The sequence below is a fragment of the Panthera onca genome, chromosome B1 (genome assembly GCF_046562875.1).
Source record: "Panthera onca isolate mPanOnc1 chromosome B1, mPanOnc1 haplotype 2, whole genome shotgun sequence".
Lineage (NCBI taxonomy): Eukaryota > Metazoa > Chordata > Mammalia > Carnivora > Felidae > Panthera > Panthera onca.
In genome coordinates this window covers 39,938,285-39,964,208 of record NC_138342.1, presented here as the reverse complement: position 1 = coordinate 39,964,208, position 25,924 = coordinate 39,938,285, and the positions used below count along the sequence as shown (strand labels likewise).

At 38.3% G+C, this 25,924-nt stretch overlaps 1 protein-coding gene across 8 annotated transcripts in view; it reads left to right on the top strand.

Moving 5' to 3' along the window:
* The window catches only part of CORIN (corin, serine peptidase), a 253,425-nt gene that overhangs the window by 197,387 nt on the left and 30,114 nt on the right, over positions 1–25,924 (top strand). For all 8 annotated transcript variants that reach the window (XM_078446147.2, XM_078446148.2, XM_078446144.2 and 5 more), the window contains 3 exons: positions 1,276–1,389; positions 3,517–3,627; positions 5,718–5,847. In XM_078446147.2, the coding sequence (XP_078302273.2) occupies positions 1,276–1,389; positions 3,517–3,627; positions 5,718–5,847 (355 nt within the window). The remainder of the gene's footprint in view (positions 1–1,275; positions 1,390–3,516; positions 3,628–5,717; positions 5,848–25,924) is intronic.

Below are 25,924 nucleotides of genomic sequence, written 5' to 3'. Positions count from 1 at the left end.
ATTGATGAAGTTGACATCCTTAGATCTCTTAGACTATGTTACTGAAGTAACAGCTTTTGTACCTGGCTTTTAAATGAATTTTGTTGGACTGATGAATGGATAAAGAAATTGTGGTTTATATACACAATGGAGTACTACATGGCAATGAGAAAGAATGAAATATGGCCCTTTGTAGCAACGTGGATGGAAACGGAGAGTGTGATGCTAAGTGAAATAAGCCATACAGAGAAAGACAGATACCATATGGGTTTACTCTTATGTGGATCCTGAGAAACTTAACAGGAACCCATGGGGGAGGGAAAGAAAAAAAAAAAGAGAGGTTAGGGTGGGAGAGAGCCAAAGCATAAGAGACTCTTAAAAAATGAGAACAAAATGGGGGCTGATGGGGGGTGGGAGGGAGGGGAGGGTGGGTGATGGGTATTGAAGAGGGCATCTTTTGAGATGAGCACTGGGTGCTGTATGGAAACCAATTTGACAATAAATTTCATATATTTAAAATAAATAAATAAATAAACATTGAAAATTAAAAAAAATAAAAATAAATTAATTTTGTTGCTATTTGGCATAGGAGGCGCCTCTTACTAAACACACAGATGGCCTTTCTATTTGTTGGCTGAAATTACATTTTTAAGATAATATGCATCTAAATCACTAGGTTTTAGCATATTTACTTAAAGCATAAGTTATCATTTCATAGTTGAGTCTAATGCATTGGCAAATGGACTCCGAAGGCAAAAAGAACAGCCAAAGATGAGCGTCAGTGCATAGCTGTTTTTCCATTTTTTCCCCCTTTTCCCATATGTCACTTTTGATCTTCTCTTAGGAAAGCTGTCCTATTTATATTGCAGCATGGAGATTATCAAATATTTCTGCTCTAAAAATTACAGTTTTCATGGTATACAGAAGTCAAGCCAAGCCTTTTTAAAAAATGTTTATTTATTTATTTTGAGAGAGAGAGAGAAGAGAGAGAGAATGAGCATGTGAGTGGGGGAGGGGCAGAGAGAGAGGGAGAGAGAGAATCCCAAGCAGGCTCCGTGCTGCCGGCGCAGAGACTGACGTGGGGGTCCATCTCATGAACCGTGAGATCATGACCTGAGCAAAATCAAGAGTCGGACACTTAACTGACTGAGCCACCCAGGCACCCCCAGAAGTCAAGACTTTTTAGGAAGAAAGAAATCATGACTTTGTGCTATAATTTTTCTACGTTGTTTCATCAAATCCATCATTATTTTTATCTCCACATCTATTGCAAATAACCTTTTCTTCTGTCTTCAGGCTGTAAAGAGAGAGATCTTTGGGAATGTCCATCCAATAAACAATGTTTGAAGCACACAGTTATCTGTGATGGGTTCCCAGACTGCCCTGATGCCATGGATGAAAAAAACTGTTGTAAGTGCTTACCTTGAATTGACCAACACAACTTTTTAGATGTTAAACACTGATTACCTCTAATTTTGAATGTAATCTAGAAATTTGGAAATATGTATCAAAAGCTTTTAGTATGTTCAGATCTTACGAACAAATCTCCACTTATAAAAATATATGCAAGAACATAAACATGTGTAAATTATATGCACAGTGATATTATTCTAGTATTATTTATCACATGGAAAAATTATAATTTTATCCAACTATATAAAAAAAGGGGACAGAAAATACAACCCTAAAATGCAATAATATGCAAACATTAAAAATCAAATGGAAAGAATAATTTCTCCTGGGTTCATTACATGTCATTAGGCAAATAAAACAAAATATAAAGTATTATGTGCACTATTGTCGTGAATTTTTAAAATGCTGATACCCACATATAGGAAAAGATCAGAAAGTCACAGAAACAGTTTACAGTTCTTATCTCTAGGTGGTGGGATTATTAAGTGTTTTTGCTTTTCTGTCTTTTCTACATTTTCTAAATGAATGGCCACTACTTTGAGAACCAGAAAAAAATTATCTCTCAAGATATTTTATCTACTAGTAACAGAAAGCCCAGCTCAGGCTGACTTAAACAGTGAAGACTTTTTTATTTTATTTTACTTTATTTTATTATTTTATTTTATTTTATTTTATTTTATTTTATTTTATTTTATATCATATGTATCACTATGTCTTGTATTATCATTTTAAAAGTCAAGTACAGGAAGGATTCTTGAGGCTAGATGTTGGAGTTCAGCACCTCTTCTTAGATTCTTTAAGTTCAGCTTGACTTCAGACTAGGTCTGCGAGAGTCAAAAGATGGCTGCCAAGAGTAACTGAGATGCCATGCTTTCTTGATCATATCCAGTGAGAAGGAGTGATGATGACCTTGCCCTCATCTCTGGAATATCACTTAAGGGTTCACTCAGATTGGCCAACTTTGAACAAGGTTCCAGCTAGCATTCAGGGGTCTTTGTGTGAATTAGAAAAGATACCACCTAAATAGCTGGATTGCAAAAAGAAGCACCCCTTAGTGAAAACCAATTAGAAAAAATGCTGTTTCCTTCAGGCTGCCCCTGTCCCAGGTTGGGATGCATGATCTGGCCAGCAGGGTTTGGGTAGGAACTATCTTGGAAAGCACAACCCCAGAAATGGTAGGCCAGAACTCTGATCTTGGGTTCCATCTTTTCCGTTGGGCTAGTAACTATACTCAGAAGAAAAATAGTTGTAGCTAGAAAATGCAATGTCCCACTTACACTAGTCAAGATCTTCTGGAGCTGTGGGAAGCTGAACAGAATCAGGTCCCCTTAAAAAAGGAGAAAGAAAGGAAATGGATGTTAGGCAGGTGAGCAATCAAGGAGTGTCACTATGATTTTAAAAACCCAGCAGAGGGGCGCCTGGGTGGCTCAGTCGGTTTAGCGGCAGACTTCGGCTCAGGTCATGATCTCGCGGTCCGTGAGTTCGAGCCCCGCGTCGGGCTCTGTGCTGACAGCTCAGAGCCTGGAGCCTGTTTCAGATTCTGTGTCTCCCTCTCTCTGACCCTCCCCTGTTCATGCTCTGTCTCTCTCTGTCTCAAAAAAAATAAATAAACGTTAAAAAATAAATAAATAAATAAATAAATAAATAAAAATAAAAACCCAGCAGAATTAGTATGTGATTCAGGGAGTCATTTAATAGTGGAGATTTTTAAAGAATAAACATTATCCATGTATGTGGACAGAGCTGGTTTCCATCTTGTGGTCACTTCATTCTGCTCATCCCCAGTGCTTGCCTCATGCCACAACAGATTTTAATGCTGTTCTCTCAATCTTTCGAAGTTCTGCTGCTCTGGGTACCACTTTTTCAATCCTGGTGTCAGAACTAGACAATTTAGTGACTTGGAGATGGTAGTATCATTTAAATGCTCGATATTTGTATGGATTGGCATCTGTGATAGGAGTTTTTACCAATTCAGTTATTCTGTCCTGAAACCTGTTTGGAGACCTCAGAGACCCGCGGCTTTTCTTCCTTCCCTGCTCCTGCTGACAGATGATAATGTGCATGTGAATGATGATCATACTTGTTTAATGTTTCCATCGTCTCGCTTCTTGTTCCCCATGCCAGCATTTTGCCAAGACGATGAACTCGAATGCGCGAACCATGAGTGTGTGTCCCGTGAGCGCTGGTGCGATGGTGAAGCCGACTGCTTGGACAGTTCTGATGAGTGGGACTGTGGTGAGCTGTGTGTTTCTGCCATTGGCCACCCACTGGAACACCTATCAGCTATTTGAGCTTAATAAGTCTTAAGTGACTTCACAGGATTTACTGACTAATTTCATCTGTTTTGTTTTACTATGATAACAGCTGGCAGTAGGGATTCATAGATGTTATTTCCAACGCACAGAACATTTCCCCCTAAGTTATTTTGTTATTTGAAATGTCCATAATATATGTAAAAACATCTGGGTTTAAATTGTTATGACCATATAGCTGCTAGAATACAATTTTTAGACTCTTTATTATCACCCAGCTTCAACAATTATTAATATTCTGTCATTCTGATATCATTGACACCTCCTGGAATAGGGTATTAGAGTGGGTCTTCCACATGAATAGACATTTCTCCAAAGAATACATACAAATGGCTAAGGCACATGAAAAATGCTCAACATCACTCATCATCCGGGAAATACAAATCAAAACTACGAGATACTACCTCACACCTGTCAGAATGGCTAACATTAACAACTCAGGAAACAACAGATGTTGCCGAGGATGCAGAGAAGGGGGAACCCTCTTAACACTGGTTGGTAGGAATGCAGACTGGTACAGCCACTCTGGAAAACAATATGGAGGTTCTTCAAAAAGTTAAAAATAGAACTACCCTACAATGCAGCGATTGCACTACTAGGTATTTACCCAAAGGATACAAAAGTACTGATTCAAAGGGGCACAGGCACCCCAATGTTTATAGCAGTTTTATCAATAATAGCCAAATTATAGAAAAAGCCCACATGTCCATTGACCGATGAATGGATAAAGAAGAGGTGGTATGTATATACAATGGAGTATTACTTGGCAATCAGAAAGAATGAAATCTTGCCGTTTGCAACAAAGTGGATGGAGCTAGAATGTGTTACGCTAAGTGAAATAAGTCAGTTAGGAAAAGACAAATATCGTATGATTTCACTCATGTGGAGTTGAAGGAACAAAACAGATGAACACAGGGGAAGGGAAGGAAAATTAAAATACAATAAAAACAGAGAGGGAGACAAACCATAAGAGACTTAATGATAGAGAACACACTGAGGGTTGATGGAGGGGAGGTGGTGGGGGGATGGGCTAAGTGGGTGATGGGCATTAAGGAGGGTGCTTCTTGTGATGAGCACGGAGTGTTGCATGTAAGTGATGAATCACTAGATTCTACTCCTAAAACTAATACCACACTGTATGTTAACTAAGTTGAATTTAAATAAGATCTTGGAGGGAAAACAAAGAGAAAAAAATGTAAAATGCTAATGGAAAGTCCAACAAACTATATTCAAAGTTTTGAAATAAATTATTATTGATTATTTTTAAAAAAGCGGGTCTTCCGCCTTCCCTGTGCTCTTGCTCTAGATCCAAAGGAAATAGATATCTACCTAGTTCCTTACATGGACAGGACCTAAAGGCATCTCCCACCAGTATCCAGTGTTGCAGTTTGTAATCTTGGGTTTGATTAATTCTGTTGTTCCATACTCATCATCCTTCCATTCACTGACCTCTTATGTCAGTCCTTTGCATCATCTGGCCACACCATGATCATCATTTGTGCTGTGATTAATCGCACAGTGTTTCACAAGTAATCTATGGCGTAGGAAGTAGAGAGGATGCTCTATTGTAAAATAGGAATTAGAGCATATACCAAATTAGTCCTAACTTAACATCGCTTGGCTACCCTTGCCTTCTCACATACTCTCTTGAAAGGAAATGAAATGAACAAAGTGACAACTAACCCCTGATAGCTGTGCAAATCACTGGATAAACTCAAGGGATTTGAGTGCTGCCTCTGGTCGTCTTGTAAGTCGTAAAGAAAAGTTAAGAACTGCCATGTCTTTCACTAGAGCCTGTGGTTCCTGGAGGGCAGAGAACATTTCTAATTCACTTTTTGCAGTCTTCCACAACACTGAGAGCAGTGCTAAGCACAGGGCAAGCACTCATCAAGTGGTTCTTAATTAAAACAATGAAACACAAATGCAAGCAAAGCGAAAGCATAAGTTAGCCTTTGGTTTCCTGAGCAGAAATGTTTCTAATTAGGGTTTTCCCTTTCTTTTTTTTCTCCGCAGTGACCCTCTCTAAAAATGTGAGCTCCTCCTCATTCCTGACGGCTCACAGATCTGCCAAAGAACACCACGTGTGTGCGGATGGCTGGCAGGAGACGTTGAGTCAGCTAGCCTGCAAGCAGATGGGTTTAGGGTAAGGTCAGTAGTTTGTAGCACTGATGAGTTTCTCAGAAGGCTTCGTGGAATTGGCAATAACATCTTCCTTATGAATGCAGAGTGAGTTAGTGCTCTCACATAGAGCCCTCCAGAGCATGGGAAATGAATCAGGTGAGAGAACCATATTTAATGACAGGCACCTGCTCTGAAGAGGCTGCAGTGAAAAGCCACTTTGATGAAGCCTCTCGCTACATGTAAATGCAGTAATTGTATTTTAACAACTTCTGAAAGGAAACACGTTGAGTATTTGCAAAAGCATTAAGATGGTTCCCTCCAAGCAACCTGGATGGGGAAATATTGAGGTTTTTCTCCCAAGAGGTTACTGAAAATTTCTTTTTAAGCAACACACATTTTTTAATAAGTTGAGAAATAGAACTTAAAGTTAACGGTATTTCAGTTTACCCTCAGTAGTAATTAGGAAATGTAAATCAGGAAATAGTTCGCCATTTTGGATCCTTAGTAGAATGAAAAGACACTAACTCTGGCTTTGATACAAATAGACTGAAACCTATACTTTGAAAGTTGGATACTTGCTATTTTGTGGGGTTTTCTTTTTCAGTTCTGTTGGGGATGGAAAGCAATAACTGAGGGTCTTAGATGTATATGTGAGGTTATGTATTCACATGTATTTTTTTTTTACCCCTGCTGTATGTGAGATTTGGGGGGAAATGTGGAAATGATGGAAATAAAAGACAAACAAGTTTTAAAATTCTAGAATAAAAAATTGAGTAAATGTCATTTCCCAGGATTCCACTGAACAAACTTGAAACAATTTTTCAATAACGAGCTATGAATTATGGGATAGAAACTAGCAGCGCATTTTTGTTATCTCAGTTTGAAGAGTGACATAAATCCCAGTATCTTCAGCCTATTTTCCCCATGTAAAGTCTTACATCTTTGGAAAGTTGAGTAACTGATGCTACTATGTAAGAAAGAACTTTCAACTTTGCCAGAGCAGAAAAATTATATCCATCAAGATCCATTAAATTATACTTCATTTTACAACATCCTTACGGATATCTAAATGAAATGGTATGTGACTGTGATCAGAGATAAATGAAAAGCCTTTTGAATGAGCTTTATTTTCCACTCACCAAAACATAGGTTATTTCTTAATATGAAAACTGGATTAACATAATGATCGATAACTCTGTTGAGAGTTCTGAGGAAACGTCGCAACCGCAAAGATTCTGCCAGCCGAAAAATTCTTCTGACAGGCCACCCTGCTCTATTATAAACAGAAGGGATCTTGTTTTAAATATTCTCTTTGATATCGCTTCTAATTTTTTTGTATATTGGATTTTCGTTTTTTATTTTGATGAGATACATATAACTCACCATCTTAACCATTTTAAAGGGTAAATTCGGTGGCATTTAGTGTATTCACAATGCTATGCAACCATCTCCATTATCTGGCTTCTTTCACTTAGCATAGTGTTTTTATACAACTATGGACCAGCATTTCATTGCTGTTTATGGCTGAAAAATATTCCATTGCATGGATACACCACATTTTTAAATCTGTTCATCCCACGAGGCACATTTTGGTGGTTGCCATCTTTGGCTATTGTATGCATATTGGATTTTTTTTTTTTAATTTCTTACGCTACTTTCTTCATTTCCTTAAAATAGTGGGAAAATGTTATTTCAATATATTAGATATTTAAAATGGAAAAAGACATTTAGATTTTTTTTAAACATACCTTTATTTCACAGAAAGGCTAGGAAAGTCTGAGAGAGCAGTGTGGCTGGAAAACCGTAAGCATTATTTGAGTGAGTTAATGGGTAAGTAGTGGTAAGTCTTTGAAGGAAATGAGTAGGAAGGGTAACCTTAGTATTTTTGTACTTTCTGATTGCCGTCAAGAGAACTCTTCAGTTTTCTTGGGTAGATCGTGAATGGACAGAAATCTGGAGAGCCAGGCTGGGGCAGGAATGAAGATAATGGGCAAGAAGAGGCCATTGATTCCTACAGTAGGAATGGGCTACTTAGGAATCTGCTCTGTTCCCACTGTCTCTGGAGAGCCGCAGCTGTACTGTGAATTCACAGTTCTGCCACTGATGCCTCAAACTCTAAGTAACCCTGCATCTGAGTCATTTCCTCTAGATTCAAAGTCCCTACAGAAAGGTCTGTCTGGCCATGATTAGTCATTGATCTACACTCCAGCTGCCAAAGGAAGGGAAAACATTATAGCTGTCCTCTTTAAGCTTCTGGAGTGGAGTAGGTCTGTCTTTATACCTTCAAACATGCTTTACACCCAGAAACTTGAAGCTTAAAGCACAACCCCAATTAGTTCTATTCACTATGCCTTTCCTATTGGGTTTTTTTTTTTTTTTTTTTTTTTTTGGTTTTTGTTGTTGTTGTTGTTGCTGTTGTTTTGAGAATCTGCTTATGGGCCTTGAACTAGAGTAGGCATTATGTGGAGGATGCAGGGGTGAAAATATCATCAAAGAGCTTACCATGTAGTGGGGAAGACACATAAGGAAACAACCTAGAACATAAAGTTGTTGGAAAAAACTTCCAAACTCTTTGTCATCTGAGAATGGTTCATGTACAGCATAGCACCTGGCATACCTATTAGAAGTATATAAGAAAAATATTCAACTCTATCATTGTCTTGATATTATAATATACATTTATTAAGTCATTCATTTAGTCATTCAGTAAACATTTATAGAGAATAGCATTGTAGTGTAGTGTCCCAAACTAATACACTTTAACTCCAAATGCAGGGAGGGTACAGGTTGGAGTTAGTTTATCAAAATGTAAGTCTAGACCAAATTACATGTTTTGCGGGGCTTCTATTGAAATACTTTCATGATAGAGGCAGTTGATTAAAAAACCTACACTTGGAGTTTTTCAGATGCAAATTACACCTTCCATGTCTAACAGCACAAATGCTCAGCTCTCAACTAAGTGCTTGCCCAAATAAGAAGATTGAGAGTTCTTTGCTGAATCTGTACAACTTTTTACGCCCATCTGCAGATATCATGAGTTCACCCCAGCCTGGAAGTATGATGACTATTTGATTAGACAAGGATATAAATCAGCCCCTAATTCTCATGACAGTATATTGACTTTGCTACCTACATGCCCAGTATTAGAAACATATGGACATTTATTTAATCAACAATACAAATCAGAATTTAGACTGCCCTCTAATACTTGCCAAATGTTCAGTTCAGACATCTGGTATTTGAGAAAGTTGGTCTAAGAGAATGTGATTCTCGGTGTCTCTTGGCTTCATAAACTTTATCTCTATATAAAACCAGATCATCTGGAAATAGGCTATTCTACTTTGACAAAAATTCCTATATGGGATTGGTTGAAGTTTGATTTTGTGTCCTAATGTTTTAGAGTTGGTCAATAGAAGCACCAGGCTTCCAAAGAATATTTCTTTATTTTGGGCTAAACCACAAAGATAGACTCAATTGTATTACCTGAGAGTCGCTGATATAAGGATTTATATCGAAATTTTTCCCGGAAGTGTACTTCTAGGGAAAATCTTCTAACTTCAGATTCCATTTGTCACATAAGGATAGTTTCCTTATTGATTGACTTCCATGAAACTCGTGAAGCTCAAAGACAAGACTGAATCCTGTGTGGTAATAGATTCAGCCCAGGCTGCTGGTCCTGTACAAGGAAACCATGGAAAAGAAGTTTGAATCCTTATGGTCTTTTTTAAAAATATACAATATAATTCATATACCATAAAATTCACTCTTTAAAAGTGTACAATTCAGTCATTTTTAATATATTCACAATATTGTGCAGTCATCACCACTGATTCCTAAACATTTCATCACTTGGAAAAGAAACCCCATGCCTCTAACAGTCACTCCCCGTTTCTCCTCCCTAAACCCCTGACAAACACGACTTTCTGCTTCTAGAGACTTGCCCATTGTGCACGTTTCATAAAAACAGAATCATCTAATATATGCCTTTTTTTGTCTGGTCTCTTTCACTTAGCATAATGTTTTCAAGGTTTATCTATGTTTTATAATATGTATCAGTGCTTCATTCCTATCTATGGCTGAATAATATTCCATTGTGTAGATATATCCACACTTTGATTATCCATTCATCAATTGATGGATATTTGGGTTGTTTCCATTTTTTTGGCTCTTATGAAAATGTTGCTAAGAACATTGATGTACAAGTTTTGTGTGAATGTATGTTTTTAGTTTCTCCTGGGTGTAGACTCAGGACTAAAATTGCTAGGTCAGATTTTTAATTTTTTGAAGAACTGCCAAACTGTCTTCCAAAAGGGCTGCACCACATTATACTTTTACCAGCACTGCATGAGGGTCCCAATTTCTCCATATCCGTGTCAATACTTGTTATTATTTACTTTTTATTGTAGCCATTTTCTGACTAAAAGGTATCACTCTGGTTGTTATTGAGAATATGCCGTAGGAAGGCAAGAGTAGAAGCAGGAAGACTAGTTAGGAGGCCACTGAAGTCATCCAAGTAAGACATTTGGGTGGCTCAGATCAGAATGGTAGCAGAGAACATGGCCATAAATGATTTAATCCTGAATATATTTTAAAAAGTGGAGCCAACAGGACTCCCTGACAGATTGGATATTGATTGGAGATTGAGAAGAGTCAAGAATGACTGAAAGGTTTTTTTTTGACTCAAGCAACTGTAAAGATAGTATTGTAGTAAACTGAGATGGGGAAGACTGTAGCTGGAGCAGGTCTGGGGAGAAAGATCAGTTCTGTGATCTTGTGAAATTTGGGATGTCTATTAGACATCCAAATGGACTCTAGTCTGGAGTTTAAAGTTGTTTTTTAAAATTTTTTTAAAAATTTGCATCCAAATTAGTTAGCATATAGTGCAACAATGATTTCAAGAATAGATTCCTTAGTGCCCCTTACCCATTTAGCCCATCCCCCTCCCACAACTCCTCCAGTAACCCTCAGTTTGTTCTCCATATTTAAGAGTCTCTTATGTTTTGTCCCCCTCCTTGTTTTTATACTATTTTTGTTGCCCTTCCCTCATGTTCATCTGTTTTGTCTCTTAAAGTCCTCATATGAGTGAAGTCATAGGAGATTTGTCTTTCTCTAATTTCGCTTAACATAATACCCTCCAGTTCCATCCACGTGGTTGCAAATGGCAAGATTTCATTCTTTTTGATTGCTGAGTAATACTACATTGTGTATATATATATATATATATATATATATATATATATATATACCACATCTTCTTTACCCATTTATCCATCGATGGACATTGGGGTTCTTTCCATACTTTGGCTATTGTTGATAGTGCTGCTATAAACATTGGGGTGCATATGTCCCTTCGAAACCCCACACCTGTATCCCTTGGATAAATACCTAGTAGTGCAATTGCTGGGTTGTAGGGTAGTTCTATTTTATGTTTTTGAGAAACCATCATACTATTTTCCAGAGTGGCTGCACCAGCTTGCATTCCCACCGACAATGCAAAAGAGATCCTCTTTCTCCACATCCTTGCCAACGTCTGTTGTTGCCTGAATTGTTAATGTTAGCCATTCTGACAGGTGTAAGGTGGTATCTCATTGTGATTTTGATTTATATTTCCCTGATGATGAGTGATGTTGAGCATTTTTTCACGTGTCGGTTGGCCATCTGGATGCCTTCTCTGGAGAAGTGTCTATTCATGTCTTTTGCCCATTTCTTCACTGGATTATTTGTATTTTGGGGGTTGAATTTGATAAGTTCTTTATAGATTTTGGACACTAACCCGTTATCTGATATGTCGTTTGCAAATATCTTCTCCCGTTCTGTCAGTTGCCTTTTAGTTTTGCTGATTGTTTTCTTCGCTGTGCAGAAGCTTTTTATTTTGATGAGGTCCCAGTAGTTCATTTTTGCTTTTGTTTCCCTTGCCCCCGGAGACATGTTGAGTAAGAAGTTGCTGTGGCCAAGATCAAAGAGGTTTTGCCTGCTTTCTCCTCTAGGATTTTGATGGCTTCCTGTCTTACATTCAGGTCTTTCATCCGTTTTGAGTTTATTTTTGTGCATGGTGTAAGAAAGTGGTCCAGGTTAATTTTTCTGCATGTCACTGTCCAGTTTTCCCAGCACCACTTGCTGAAGAGACTGTCTTTATACCATTGGGTATTCTTCCCTGCTTTGTCAAAGATTAGTTGGCCATAGGTTTGTGGGTCCATTTCTGGGTTCTCTATTCTGTTCCATTGATCTGAGTGTTCTTGTGCCAGTACCATACTGTCTTGATGATTACAGCTTTCTAGTATAGCTTGAAGTCCGGGATTGTGATGCCTCCTGCTTTGGTTTTCTTTTTCAAGATTGCTTTGACTATTCAGGGTCTTTTCTGGGTCCATACAAATTTTAGGATTATTTGTTCTAACTCTGTGCAGAATGCTGGTGTTACTTTGATAGGGATTGCATTGAATATGTAGATTGTTTTGGGTAGTATCGACATTTTAACAATATTTAAGTTTTACTTACAATATTCTTCCTATTCAGGAGCATGGAATCTTTTTTTCCTTTTTTGTGTGTGTCTTCTTCAATTTCTTTCATATGCTTTCTATAGTTTTCAGTGTATAGAGTTTTCACCTCTTTGGTTAGATTTATTCCTGGGTATTTTATGGTTTTTGGTGCAATTGTAAATGGGATCAATTCCTTGATTTCTCTTTCTGTTGCTTCATTGTTGGTGAATAGGAATGCAATGGATTTCTGTGCATTGATTTTGTATCCTATAACTGTGATGAATTCATGAACCAGTTCTAGCAGTTTTTTGGTGGAATCTTTTGGGTTTTCCATGTAGAATATCATGTCATCTGCGAAGAGTGACAGTTTGACCTCCTCCTGGCCGATTTGAAAGCCTTTTATTTCTTTGTGTTGTCTGATTGCAGAGGCTAAGATTTCGAATAGTATGTTGAATAACAGTGGCGAGAATGGACATCCCTGTCTTGTTCCTGACCTTAGGGGGAAAGCTCTCAGTTTTTCCCCATTGAGGATGATATTAGTGTTGGGTCGTTCATATATGGCTTTTATGATCTTGAGGTATGCTCCTTCTATCCCCACTTTCTTGAGGGTTTTTATCAAGAAACGATGCTGTATTTTGTCAAATGCTTTCTCTGCATCTATTGGAGGATCATATGGTTCTTGTACTTTCTTTTATTGATGTGATAAACCATGTTAATTGTTTTGCGGATATTGAACCAGCCCTGCATCCCAGGTATAAATCCCACTTGGGGTCTCTGTCTGGTTTTGGAATCAAGGTAATGCTGGCTTCATGGAAAGAGTTTAGAAGTTTTCCTTCCATTTCTATCTTTTGGAACAGAATAGGTGTTAACTCTTCCTTAAATGTTTGGTAGAATTCACCTGGAAAGCCATCTGAAGTTTTTGTTTGTTTGTTTGTTTCTTTGTTTTTAAGTTTTACTTACTTTTGAGAGTGAGAGAGAGAATGCAGACTGGGGAGGGGCAGAGAGAGAGAGAGAGAGGGAGACAGAGGATCCAAAGCAGGTTCTGTGCTGACAGCACAGAGTCCAATGTGGAGCTCTAACTCACGAACCATGAGATCATGATCTCAGCTGAAGTTTAATGCTTACCTGACTGAGCCACCCAGGTGACCCTCAAGTCTGGAGTTTATTAGAGATGTTTGAACTAGAGCTATATATTTGAAAGTCACTTGGATACAGACAGTATAAATTTATGGGACTGGTGACATAACCAAGAGAGTGAATTTATGTATTTATTTTTTAATTTTTCTGAATGCATATTTATTTTTGATATAGAGAGAGATAGAGTGTGAGTGGGGGAGGGGCAGAGAGAGAGAAGGAGACACAGAATCCGAAGCAGGTTCCAGGCTCTGAGCTGTCAGCACAGAGCCTGATGCAGGCCTCAAAGTCACAAATAGTGAGATCATGACCTGACCTGAAGTCTGATGCTTACCTGACTGAGCCACCCTGCTGCCCTAAGAGCGAGTTTAGATAGAGAAGATAAGACCAAGAGCTGAGCCCTAACATTAAGAGGGTGGGAGAAGAGAAGTAGTAAAGCCAAAGGAGATGAGAGAGGACAACCCAGGGGTAGGAGGATGTGATATCCTGGAAACCAAGGGAAGAAATGTATCAAGGCAGAAGCAACGGTCAGTTGTGTTAAAAGTTGCTGAGAAGTCAAGTAAAATGAGGGCTGAAAACTGACTTTTGGTTTCAGCAATGTGCATGTCATTGGCATGAGTAGTTTTAGTGGAGTGAGTGGGGCAAAAACATAAGATAGTGAAAGGAGAGAAATAAAAGATAGTATAGAACTTTTTGGAGGGGGGCACCTGGGTGTCTCAGCCGGTTGAGCGTCCGGCTTCGGCTCAGGTCATGATCTCATGGTTTGTGAGTTCGAGCCCCGCGTTGGGCTCTGTGCTGATAGCTCAGAGCCTGGAGCCTGCTTCAGATTCTGTGTCCCCCTCTCTCTCTGCCCCTCCCCCACTCATGCTCTGTCTCTCTCTGTCTCAGAAATAAATAAACATTAAAAAAAATTTTTTTTTAAAAAGAACTGTTTGGAGGGATTTTGTTGTAAAGAGGAGCATAGGAATGTGAGTAGTGGTTGGTGGGGGAAGTAGGATTAGGAAATGTTGGGTGCCTCCATTTCCTGGGAAGCACTCAGTATCCCATGGATAAATTATTAATAGGGACCTACCTGCCATAGTAGGAACATCATGTTCAATTGCTATTGAATGTTTGTGTTCCTCCAAATTCATATGTTAATTCCTAATGTCAAGTGTAATGGTATTAGGAGGTGGGGCCTTTGGGAAGTGTTTGGGTCATGAGAGTGGAGCCCACATGAATGGAATTAGTGTCCTTGTAAAAGAAACCCCAGAGAGCTCTTTCACCCCTTCCACCATGTGATGACCCAGCAAGAAGATGGCCATCTTATTATAAACAAGGAAGCGGGTATTTACCAGACACCAAATCTGCCAAGACCTTGGTCTTGGATTTCTCAACTTCCAGAACTGTGGGAAATAAATTTCTGTTGTTTACAAGCCACCCAGGCTATGGTAATTTGTTATAGAAGACTGAATAGATTAAGGTAGAAATAAATAATTTCTCTGAAAAAATCTTTCATTTCACATATATTTTTTTTAAAAAAGTTTGGACTATTTTCCCCAATTAGTGGACTCACCATAAACTATTTCATCTTTCTTTAACTTTGTATCCCTTTATACGCTCCTTCTCTTTCAAGACTGACTTGTCCTTTATCCGTGTTCCACGGGCACATTCTTTCCTGCTTCTGTGTCTTTGTCCATAAATGTCCATACATTTCCTCTCCAAATTCTCAGGGCCTCACTCAAGCCCCATGACTTCTGTGAAGACTTTCTCATCTGCATGTCTTTTTTTCTCTCTATACTTTCTGTGGTACATAAGAATTGGTATTACACAATTTCCCTCTTAATTCTACAATGCCATACCATTTTACTTTTATTTTTTTATTCTTTATCTTATTTCCCAGAAAGGTTATACAAAATAGTAATGACTAATTTTCATTGTGTGCCAGGCTGCTCTGAGTCCTTGATATGTATTAACCCAATTTATCCACACTATAATCTTGCAATAGACATAGCATTATTATTTCTACTTTACGTATGAGGAAACTGAGGCTTAGATCAAGGAACTTTGCTAGGTCACAGAAAAATATGGTGCCGGGATGCCAGTCCAAGCAAAAGCAAAGGGCCTCGTGGGGAGTAGAGTACAGTAGAGTCCCTATACATCCAGTTAATCAATAAACATGACCCGATTGATGTGGCCAACCAGGTTCTTAAACATAAATCCCTTTTAGTATTGCTCCCGTCAAGATTTTTGGGGTAAGTCTTAGTACCATACCACCTAATGATCTTATCATTGTGGCATTTTTTTAAAAGTCTATTTATTTATTTTGAGAGAGAGAGCGAGCAAGTGTGAGCAGGGGAGGAGCAGAGAGAGAGGGAGAGAGAGAATCCCAAGCAGACGCTATGCTGTCAGCGTGGAGCCTGACACAGGGCTGGATCTCACAAACCTGAGCCAAAATCAAGAATCGGCCACTTAACTGATTGAGCCACCTAGACGCCCCCAATGTGGGATTTTTAAGTAGATAGTAGTGAGGAGGTGCAGCAGTGGAGAAAATTCATCATGCATGCAGGACAACAATATAAGTGTTTTTCAGTTTTCAAAAAGCCACTTATAGTAATAAGTAGACGGTAGGCATATTCTGAGTAGAAGTTAGCTGAAGCACATCCATAAAAAGTTGTTTTCTTTCACACAGCAGCTTCACGGTTTTTCTGGCAGGCATGTAGCTTGGGCACAGGGAATTCAATCCTACACATTTCCAAGAAGCTGGTTAAGTGACTGCCTGGGTGAGAAGAAAATCAGATAGCCCAGAGTGTGAGTGTATCGTTCCCTGGAACGTGTTATTCTGGAGTGAGGATGAAGAATAATTTCCCGAAGAAGTGCTGTATCCTAAAGGAAGTAAAACTGTTTTTTTAAGTTCTTCCATGAGACTACTGGGTATGAGGCTTTAATAAAGCAAGGTAAGTCTATCAGTTGTCCTGAAAGCATTGCTGTATGATCGCCAACAGTAGGCTCTACCAAGAATTTAGATATTTGTTAGAAAACTGAGTCTCGGGGTGCCTGGGTGGCTCAGTCAATTGAGCGGCCGACTTCGGCTCAGGTCATGATCTCGCGGTCCGTGAGTTTGAGCCCCGTGTCGGGCTCTGTGCTCACGGCTCAGAGCCTGGAGCCTGTTTCAGATTCTGTGTCTCCCTCTCTCTCTCTCTGACCCTCCCCCGTTCATGCTCTGTCTCTCTCTTTCTCAAAAATAAATAAACGTTAAAAAAAAAATTTAGAAAACTGAATCTCAAACTGTGTTGGTGGAGTTAATGAATATTTTATGAACTTAAAAGGAAACTTCTCAGTGGTATAGAGAAATTTGCCATTATTAATTAGAATGGAACTACGTGGGATTCTGAACTAATCAGATTGTTTTTTACTCTCTTACATTCCATTTTGTGGTGAAAAGTTTATCAGTGGAAAATGGACTCATATCCTGATTTTTAAAACCAACAGATGGTTCTCCAGAATTAAGTACTGTCAAGACTCAGCTTTTAGCCAAAAATACCAGGGCTGATGTGAGCCAGAAGATTCTAGAATGGAAAAAATGCATCTCCATAATGTCTCTGGGGGACTTGGATTCCCCAGTCATCATAATGAATATAGCATTGCCATTGGACATAAATATGAGTGAGTTCTGGGAAGTTAAGAACGTGATTTAAGATAATCCATCAGTAATTGACCAAAGAGGCCTGTATTCTTTCTGTTAGAAGTCCTTATCTGGCACCTTACTCATTTTGGAACTTTTACCAGAAGACTCCTGGTGATGACTAACTTTAGATCTGTTATCTTTTTCATAGTGTCTTTCAAACTTACTGCATTTTGACTGGCTTTTACCTCCAAGACAAGACTGACAGTCAGCGATGACATTATCTGCATGGCAAACCCACTAGTCTTTTCTTATTATTTATATAGTTTGGGCTCAAAATCCAATTCTTACTCTGGCCTGTAAGACACTGGCCCCTCCCTCCCTCTTTTCTAGCATTCTCCACGTGTCCATGAACTTTAGACACGATGACCTTATTACTGATGTTCAAACTGCAAACTCATTTCCACCTCAGGGGCTTTTGCCCTCATTGTTCTTCCTGCTTGGAATGCTGATCTGTAGACCTTTATGTGATCGGCTCCCTCTCATCATTCATGTCGTCTTAGCTCGTACATCAAACACTTAGAAAGGCCTTCCTTAGCAACCCTAGTTGAAGCAGCTTTCACCCACACCAAGTCACTCTCTGCTTATTTTGCTATCTTCAAAGCACAGTATTAGAAATTATTTTTAACATGTTTGTTATTTGTTTCTCTAACTAAAATAATAGCCCCTCGAGGAAGGGACTGCGTCTAAATACAACACCCTTGTGTTGTCTCCATTTGCATTACACCTTATTAACCCCATAGTCATCAGGTTTAGCCTTTGTCCATCTGACTGCGTCATTTGTTTAATTCTGCCAGGATAATGTTCCTCCTGAGATCCAATTCACCTTACAACATTATCAGCTTGAACACTTACGGAGTAACCCAGTATTTCATTTATGAACATAAGTCAAATCTAATTTCTACCCAAGTTTTTATCCTTCCTACCTCTTCTAAACAGTAACAAAGGAACATGTAGAATCTTGACTCTGAGGCATAATCATCTTTTAAGTAAAAAATTTCAATTAAAATCACTTGTAGCAGACATTTATTAAGTTGCTTCCCTGTATCCCTTACTTTTGGGGACTTGCTTCACTCCTCATTCTATCCTTGGGATCCAAATGGGAGCTGCCATTTTGTACATGAACCACTCTTCTTGGCCTCAGTGACTGGTTAAGGGGGAGGGACCTAACCCAAGCTGAATCAATCAAAGGACTTCACTTCTAGGTCACAGTGATTGGATTTGGGATACTTAAAGTTCTTCAACGAGATTTGTTTTTGGTTGAGCTAGAAGAAGAGACTTCTTTCCTTTTTGTTCATGAAGATGAATGAATTTGAGTTTAGAAGAGCAGGCAGCCTGTCCTCTGGTTTGTGGAAAGTCACATGGAGACAATAAAGCCACCCTCACATCACCTCCTGCTTCTTCTCACAGAAGAGGGTAGATGAGAGGTAGAGGGTCCTGAGGGCTCTTGGTTCTCTGGCACCCACTTTTCTGAAGACCGTCCACATCTCCTTAGAAATTGATTACATTTCTAGTTTTTCATACTCAGATATTCCAGTGGTATTTTAGGGGCTAAAATCCTGAGGTTTTTTTGTTTGTTTGTGTAAAACTAGTAACTGAATATATACATGAAAAAAAAATGTACATATATATACTTAATATATATGTGTATATATATACATATACATATATATAAGTGTACACTTATACAAATGTATATATGTATATATATAATAAATATGTATATATAATATACATATAAAATCCTCAGTGTATGTGTGTGTGTATATATATGTGTATATATATATATATATATATATATATATACTTAAATCCCTAAAGTTTGTATTATTTTATCTTATATCCAGAGACGTAGTCTGTCTTAATTGAATAAAGGGGTATTTTCTATACTTCTATAGTTTTCAAGAGGAGGAAGAAAACAGGCACTTGACAAAGCAAGACTTCTGTTAGAAAAATTAATTCTACTCTGGCTCACAGTCTTTCTGAATTAGTGGAACAAAAAAATGGCGTATTGTAGTTGAAATTGGTAATCCCTGCTTTTATATTGATCAACTGACAAGTGAAGACAAAGAGGAAACACTTTCTTTGAAACTAAACTCAAGCCACTCTCAATAAAATGTTGAATCTGTTTCTTAAAAAGAGTTTAAAAATTCTTCCAAAGGTTTTCTACAAGTTATCAAAAAAGCCATGGAATTTTCTGCACATAAAATAGACCAAAGGACCGAAGGAAAGAGTTGGATAGTGTAGATTCTTTCTTTTTAAATAATTTATTTTTTTAATGTTTATTTATATTTGAGAGAGAAAGAGAGAGAGTGCATGAGCCAGAGAGAGGCAGAGAGAGATGGGCACAAAATCTGAAGGAGGCTCCAGGCTGTCAGTACAGAGCCTGACACAGAACTCAAACCCACAAGCTGTGAGATCATGACCTGAGCCAAAGTTGGATGCTTAACCAACTGAGCCATGCAAGTGCCCTGGGCTAGTGTGCATTCTGAAAGAGGCAGACACTTTTGCTCAAAACTATACTTACCACTTGACCCCATGTACTCCATTTGCTTCATAAGATTGAATTTTAAAAACGATCAAATGACATTTTAATTAAAAATTTTTATGATTGGTTAATTGTTTCACTTTTAATGACATGTTTATTTTCAACAATACTTTTTAAAATTAATTTAATTTAACTTAATTTTTTTTAACTTAGAGAGTGCACACACATGCAAGAGCAAGGAAGGGGCAGAGAGAATCTGAGCCACCCAGGCATTCGATATTAATTTTATTTTCTAACTTATGTTAGAATAATGTATAGTTAATAGTTATATTTTATAAACTTATATTTTACTTCATGTTATAATTTTAGATAAATATGGATTAAATACCTAGTTTTATTGATGTTTAAATTTTATGAAATATCAATACTGTGATTTAATTTAAATTCATAACATTCTCCTCTCTGCTTTGGGATAGTTTTTGTCACTTGGACCTATAGCTCATTGCCTCATACAGTTCTTACACTCTACCTCTGTGCCAGACCAATGAATAAAATGATATGCCTTCAGTTAGGAATTCAACAAAAATATTTTTAGAAATGCTAAGTTTACTGGAAAAATTAACTCAGACTTTATGCTGTCCTTTAAACATTACTACCAGGGGGAAGTTTTCCTGTATAAAGCATAAGCTGAGCTAACTTACCAGACAAATGACTCTATAGTGATACTCATTCCTGCTTTGTTTTAAACCTATTATGCCTTCTTGTCAGAATTTCCAGGCCATCTTTCTATTTGACAAAATAATTTAACTAATTTTTTAATAACATATCTAGTCTATAGAAACCAAACAGAGGGGCGCCTGGGTGGCTCAGTCGGTTAAGTGTCCGACTTCGGCTCAGGTCATGATCTCACGGTCCATGGGTTCGAGCCCCGCGTCGGGCTCTGGGCTGATGGCTCAGAGCCTGGAGCCTGCTTCCGATTCTGTGTCTCCCTCTCTCTGCCCCTCCCCCGTTCATGCTCTGTCTCTGTCTCAAAAATAAATAAACATTAAAAAAAAAAAAAAAAGAAACCAAACAGAGATAATAATGTGACAGTGTTCACGAAAATATTTCTGAATTCAGAGAGCTAAATGTTTAGTGGAGACGTTCCAAGTTCTGAACAGGATATTTAGAAGAGCAAATAACGTATTCTGTCTACTACACTAGGCATTTATATTTCAAGACCAACTGTTAGTATTGAAGATGAAAACTCAGATTATTTTTCCCCAGCAGTAGCCACAAGAGAACAGACTTTGCCCTGCTACTGAAATGTGTAACATTTCTAGGTAATTCCTCCCCTGTTCTCTTGCTGCCAAAAGTGAAGAAGCCCTTGGTTTCTGGGAATTTGTGCTGACCTTCATTGTTTAAGTAAGCAACCCCAACATAAGGATAACACAAGCATTGAATGCCTTATTACTGAACACTGGGTGTCTTCAGCGTGTGAGGACAGGTCCGACTATCTAGAGATCTGGTTGCTCACCTAAGCCTTGAAATGCATCCATGCGTCATTCCTTGCAGAATGTCAAGATGTTTTAGAATTCTGGAGAAGTTCTATCTTCTCATTTTGGGGGCAGAGGAAGAATTATACATTTTTAAATATATATATGTCTTATGGCCACACAATTCAAGAAGCAAATTTGGAAATCCTTTTGCTTTTCTGTGCAGTACTGCCCCTCGACCCAGAGCAGAGGGCCCTGGCACTGGGCTCCATGATTTAGAGCAGTGGTTCTCCACCAGGCTTAACTTTGCCCCTCAAGGGGCATTTGGAAACGTCTGTAAGACCCTTTTAATTGTCAGTCCGGGGGTGGCTACTAGCATCTCGTGGGTAGAAGCCAGGGATGACACTAATCCTAAAGAGCACCAGACGACTCCGCACAGTGAGTAATTATCTGGTCTAAAATGTCAACAGTGCCGAGGATAAGAAACCCTGATATAGAGTGAACACTCTGGCCTTCCTCCCCAGCCATGCCTCACCCCATGGGGCAAGGAATCTGTCTTGCCCACCTGGAGCCTGGTCTGCTATCTGAACCAATGTCTTCAAAGTGTGGTCCCAGACCAGCGGCGGCCGCATCACCTGGGATCTTGTTAGAAGGGTAGCCTTTGCGGCCCCATCTCAGACTTACTGAATCAGGGAATCTGGGAGTGGGGCCAGCAAGCTTTGTTGTAACGGGTCCTCCAGGTGATGATGAATGCCAAGGTTTGAAACCACTGTTCCAAAGAGGCCCAAATCCTATATTCCGAGCCTAAAAGATACGTTGGTCAAGATGGCAAGATAGAAACAGGTGAACATAGGGGAAGGGAAGGAAAAGTAAAATAAGGTAAAAAACAGAGAGGGAGGCAAACCATAAGAAACTCTTAAATATAGAGAACAAACCGAGGGTTGCTGGAGGGGAGGAGAGTGAGGCTAAATGGGGGATGAGCATTATGGAGGGCACTTGTGATGAGCGCTGGGTGTTATATGTAAACGACGACTCATTAAATTCTATTCCTGAAACTAATACTACACTATATGTTCACTAACTTGAATTTAAATAAAATCTTGGGGGGGGAAAAAGGAAGATAGAAGACATGTTCTTTAACAACTTGTGAATTTGATTTATAACATCTAAATATGTAGACCTATCTTATGTGGGCCTCCATTTGTACCCTTACTCACAAATGTTTGGCCCCCACGAATGTTTGGGATGGGTCTGTATCTGTGTCTCAGTTTTCTCAGACTGTCAGGCTGTCAAATGAGGGCAGTGGATTAGATTGTCCCTTATTTTCTTTCTCTGTATATGATTTCATGGCTGCTATAGAAACATTCAGGGTTGATTATATTCCCTGCACACACTTTCTTAGGATACAGTGACTTTGATGCTTAATTACTAGTAAAATGGGTTTTGCTCTTTCGCTGTCTACCCAACAGACTTTCTTTAATTTGGTAAAATATGGAAAAAGGTAAGTCAAAATCACTACCGACTGTCAAACCAAATTTGAGCAGCTAAGTTCCAGATACCTTTTAATAGCATGATTTACACTATGTGCATAGTTATAAAAGTTAAAAAGTCCTTACACATATATTCTTGATGAGTATGTAAATCGTCATTAGTGTTTGAAGGGAAAATCCATACTATGAATCAAAGATTTCCATTTTGATTTGATACTTTTATATCTAGGAAATTATTTTTATTTTGGGAAACTGTGCATGTAGGCAAAGGTGAACAGTTAAAAGTGTTAACTGCTGTTTTTTATTGTAACAAATATTGGAAACAGCCTACCTGTGGGTTAATAGTGGGCTGGGTAAGTAAATGTATGTACATCCATATAATGGTAAAACTCTGCAGCTGTAAAAAGAACACAGCATGTGTTGTTAATGAAGAGGGACCACGTGGTGTTCGAAGTGTTAGGAGTGGTCCTCTGGCATCAGACCACCGGGATTCAAATCCCAGTTCTGCCATCTAGTCACTGTGTGACCTTGGGCAAGGTACCTACTCTCTTTTTACCTGAATTTTTTCATCTCCGAAAAAGGGAATAATGATGCCTACTTTCCAACATTGTTCAGAGGATTAAAGAAGATAAAATAGTGCAGTTGACAAATGTTAACTATTTTTATGGAAAGCCTTCCAAGATAAATCACTAAATAAAAATATCATCAGTACAACACAGAACAAGGTGTGTAGATTAAAAAAAAATACAACAGAAAACAAGGTGTATGGACTAAAAAAATGTATGTATATATACATGAATTACAGCTAAAGCTTGGCAAGGATACTCTCAGATGCTATTTATGGAGGTTGTTTCTATACATCTGGAATGGGAAGAATATTTTTTCACTGTATAATTTGTATTATTTTTTCCAGGTGTAAGTATTTTTTAATTTTAAAAATTATCTAAAGAAAAAATTTTAAAAATTGAAATCACACAGATGCTCAGATTCTGTATGATGGCAGAAATACAACCATATGAATTTCCTGATTTTTTTTAATGAGCCATAGAATGGCATTTCTGGGGCTGAAAGATTTGTTTTTTGTGTATGAAAAGCATTCTAGTATTTAAGAATTTCATGGGAAACTAATTTTTGTAATGACATTCCCCTCTTCTTGATGATGAATTTCTTATATTTCCACTTGATGTAAGTGAGAGATTCAGACTAAATCGCCTTTCTTGTTGGAGATTAATGAATGAAATGCAGAAACATCCCATGTGCCTTGCTCTGTGGAGACCTTTTTTCAGGGTAACTGAAGTTGCCTTGCAGATTGAAAGACTGAAGTTTCCTTTGCAATGATTTTTCTATCCACCATCAGTGCAAATCCTATGCTGAATAGACCTCCCTGTGCAAATCCCTTTTGCCTTATAAATACCTGCCTAAAGAATGACTTAAACAACAAATTTAATCTGATGCTTATCTTCCTTTGTCTTTTGGCCAGTAAAATGCCTGGATTTAGGAGGCTCCCAAGTTGTTCTACCACAGAACATAATTCTCAGGATGCAGGTATCAGGAGAAATACTGTCAGTGGTATTTGTGACCTCTGTCTGACATTGAAAGTTTCCCTCTCACTATGCCTCCACATACGCAACTTCTGAGATTAACAGAAAGCCATACTCTCATTTTGGTCAAGGACAAGGAAAACCCTCGTTTTGCAGTAGGTTTTGTGAACTCTTCAATGACCTCACAGTTCATTCAAGTTTCTAACTAAATTTAAATCTGGTGGAACTCTTCTTAAAGTGTGGTCAGGGTGCATGCTCTTTGCTTTAACATCCAGTGATTAGAATCCATTCATTATTAAGGGCTCTGTTTTGTTTTTTTCTTTGGCTCTTATTCTGTCATCAGTTCTCTTTAGAGGGTTTCCCTCTTTTTAAAAGTAACAGGATTTGGGGAAGGTTTTGTTCCTTTTGTTTTCTATGATGAGATTAGTTAAATCTCATAAAGTGAAAATTTTAGAAATAATTTTTAAATAATAATCAGCTGCAATGTTCATTTCCCTTTCAATGCCACTGAACCGAACTTTGCTTCCCTTCCTGTGCCCTCTACACCACCCCCTCTTTTTTTTCAAAAAGTGTCATCCATCCGTTATTGGAAAAGAAAGTCACTAAGCATGAAGACTTGATGCTGGTACAATTTCAGGATTTCCAGGTTCATTTGAACCGTCAGTGCTGTTGCCATTGTTCTCAGTTATCTTTGATGTGTTTCTTCAAACACTTCCACCAGGGAACGAATCCATATACCTGTCACTTTCCTCGTCATCATGAGCCCCTGACATCCCCAACTTTCATCTGAGGAGCTCACCTTTTACTTGGAAAGAAAGATAGAGGCTATCCGATTTGAAGTCTCTACTCCCCTCCAACTTCAGCAAAGTATCATCTTCCTTCCAGGTTTAGGAGCAGCCCTCCTTCCTCCTGTCTAAATTCATTCCTCCACCTCATCTACCCTGGGGCTTCAGGTGATGGAACTGCAAAAGGTTTTCGGCAAATACAGATCACCTAAAAGAGCCAATTATTTCATGAAGAATAGAATATTTTACATAAAACCTGCATACTTTTGAACCCCAATTTTCAATCTTTGGATTGAAAACCCAAGGTTTTCAATCTTGGATATGGTGTAACCATATGTACTTGAATGATCGAATAAGATATTCACAGAAAAGGATTCATAGAAGTTGATTAAGAAGACAGGTAAAGAGGAAAATAATAGTGTTTAACTCCCATTTCTATTTTCCAGAGTTTTTCCTGACTTTTGGTGCATAAAGATTTTATAGTATGTTGAGAAAAATCATTACAGTTTTGTGCTGTCCAAATAGATATTACATAGCAATCAATTTACTTATTTACTTCTTTAGTTTTTACTTTATTTACTTCATTTTAAGGTATCGCTGCATTGCAGGATTACATTGGGCAAGAAGAGAGGAGAAAAAAATCCCAGGCAGATAAATTTTATCTTGCTTTTTTTGATCCCTGCCCGAAGTTGCTCTTGTTTTTGAGATATTGGAACTTTTATGTCATATATGTTAGAATTCAAACACCTCACAAAGTTCAAGTACATGTCAGTGGAGAGCATGATTAAAATAGCTATAACAGTTGAGATTTTTATTGCTTTAGTATATACTTTTAGTAGCTTCCTCTTCTATTGATCACATTCCATGCCAAATTTCTAATACAACCCCCCCCCCCCCCCCCACTCTTGAAATACTGACTTGTAATGTTTCTTTTTGGGTTTTTTTGTTTGTTTTTTAAATTTTTTTTAATGTTTATTTATTTCTGAGAGAGAGAGAGACAGAGCATGAGTGAGGGAGGGGCAGAGAGAGAGGGGGACACAGAATCT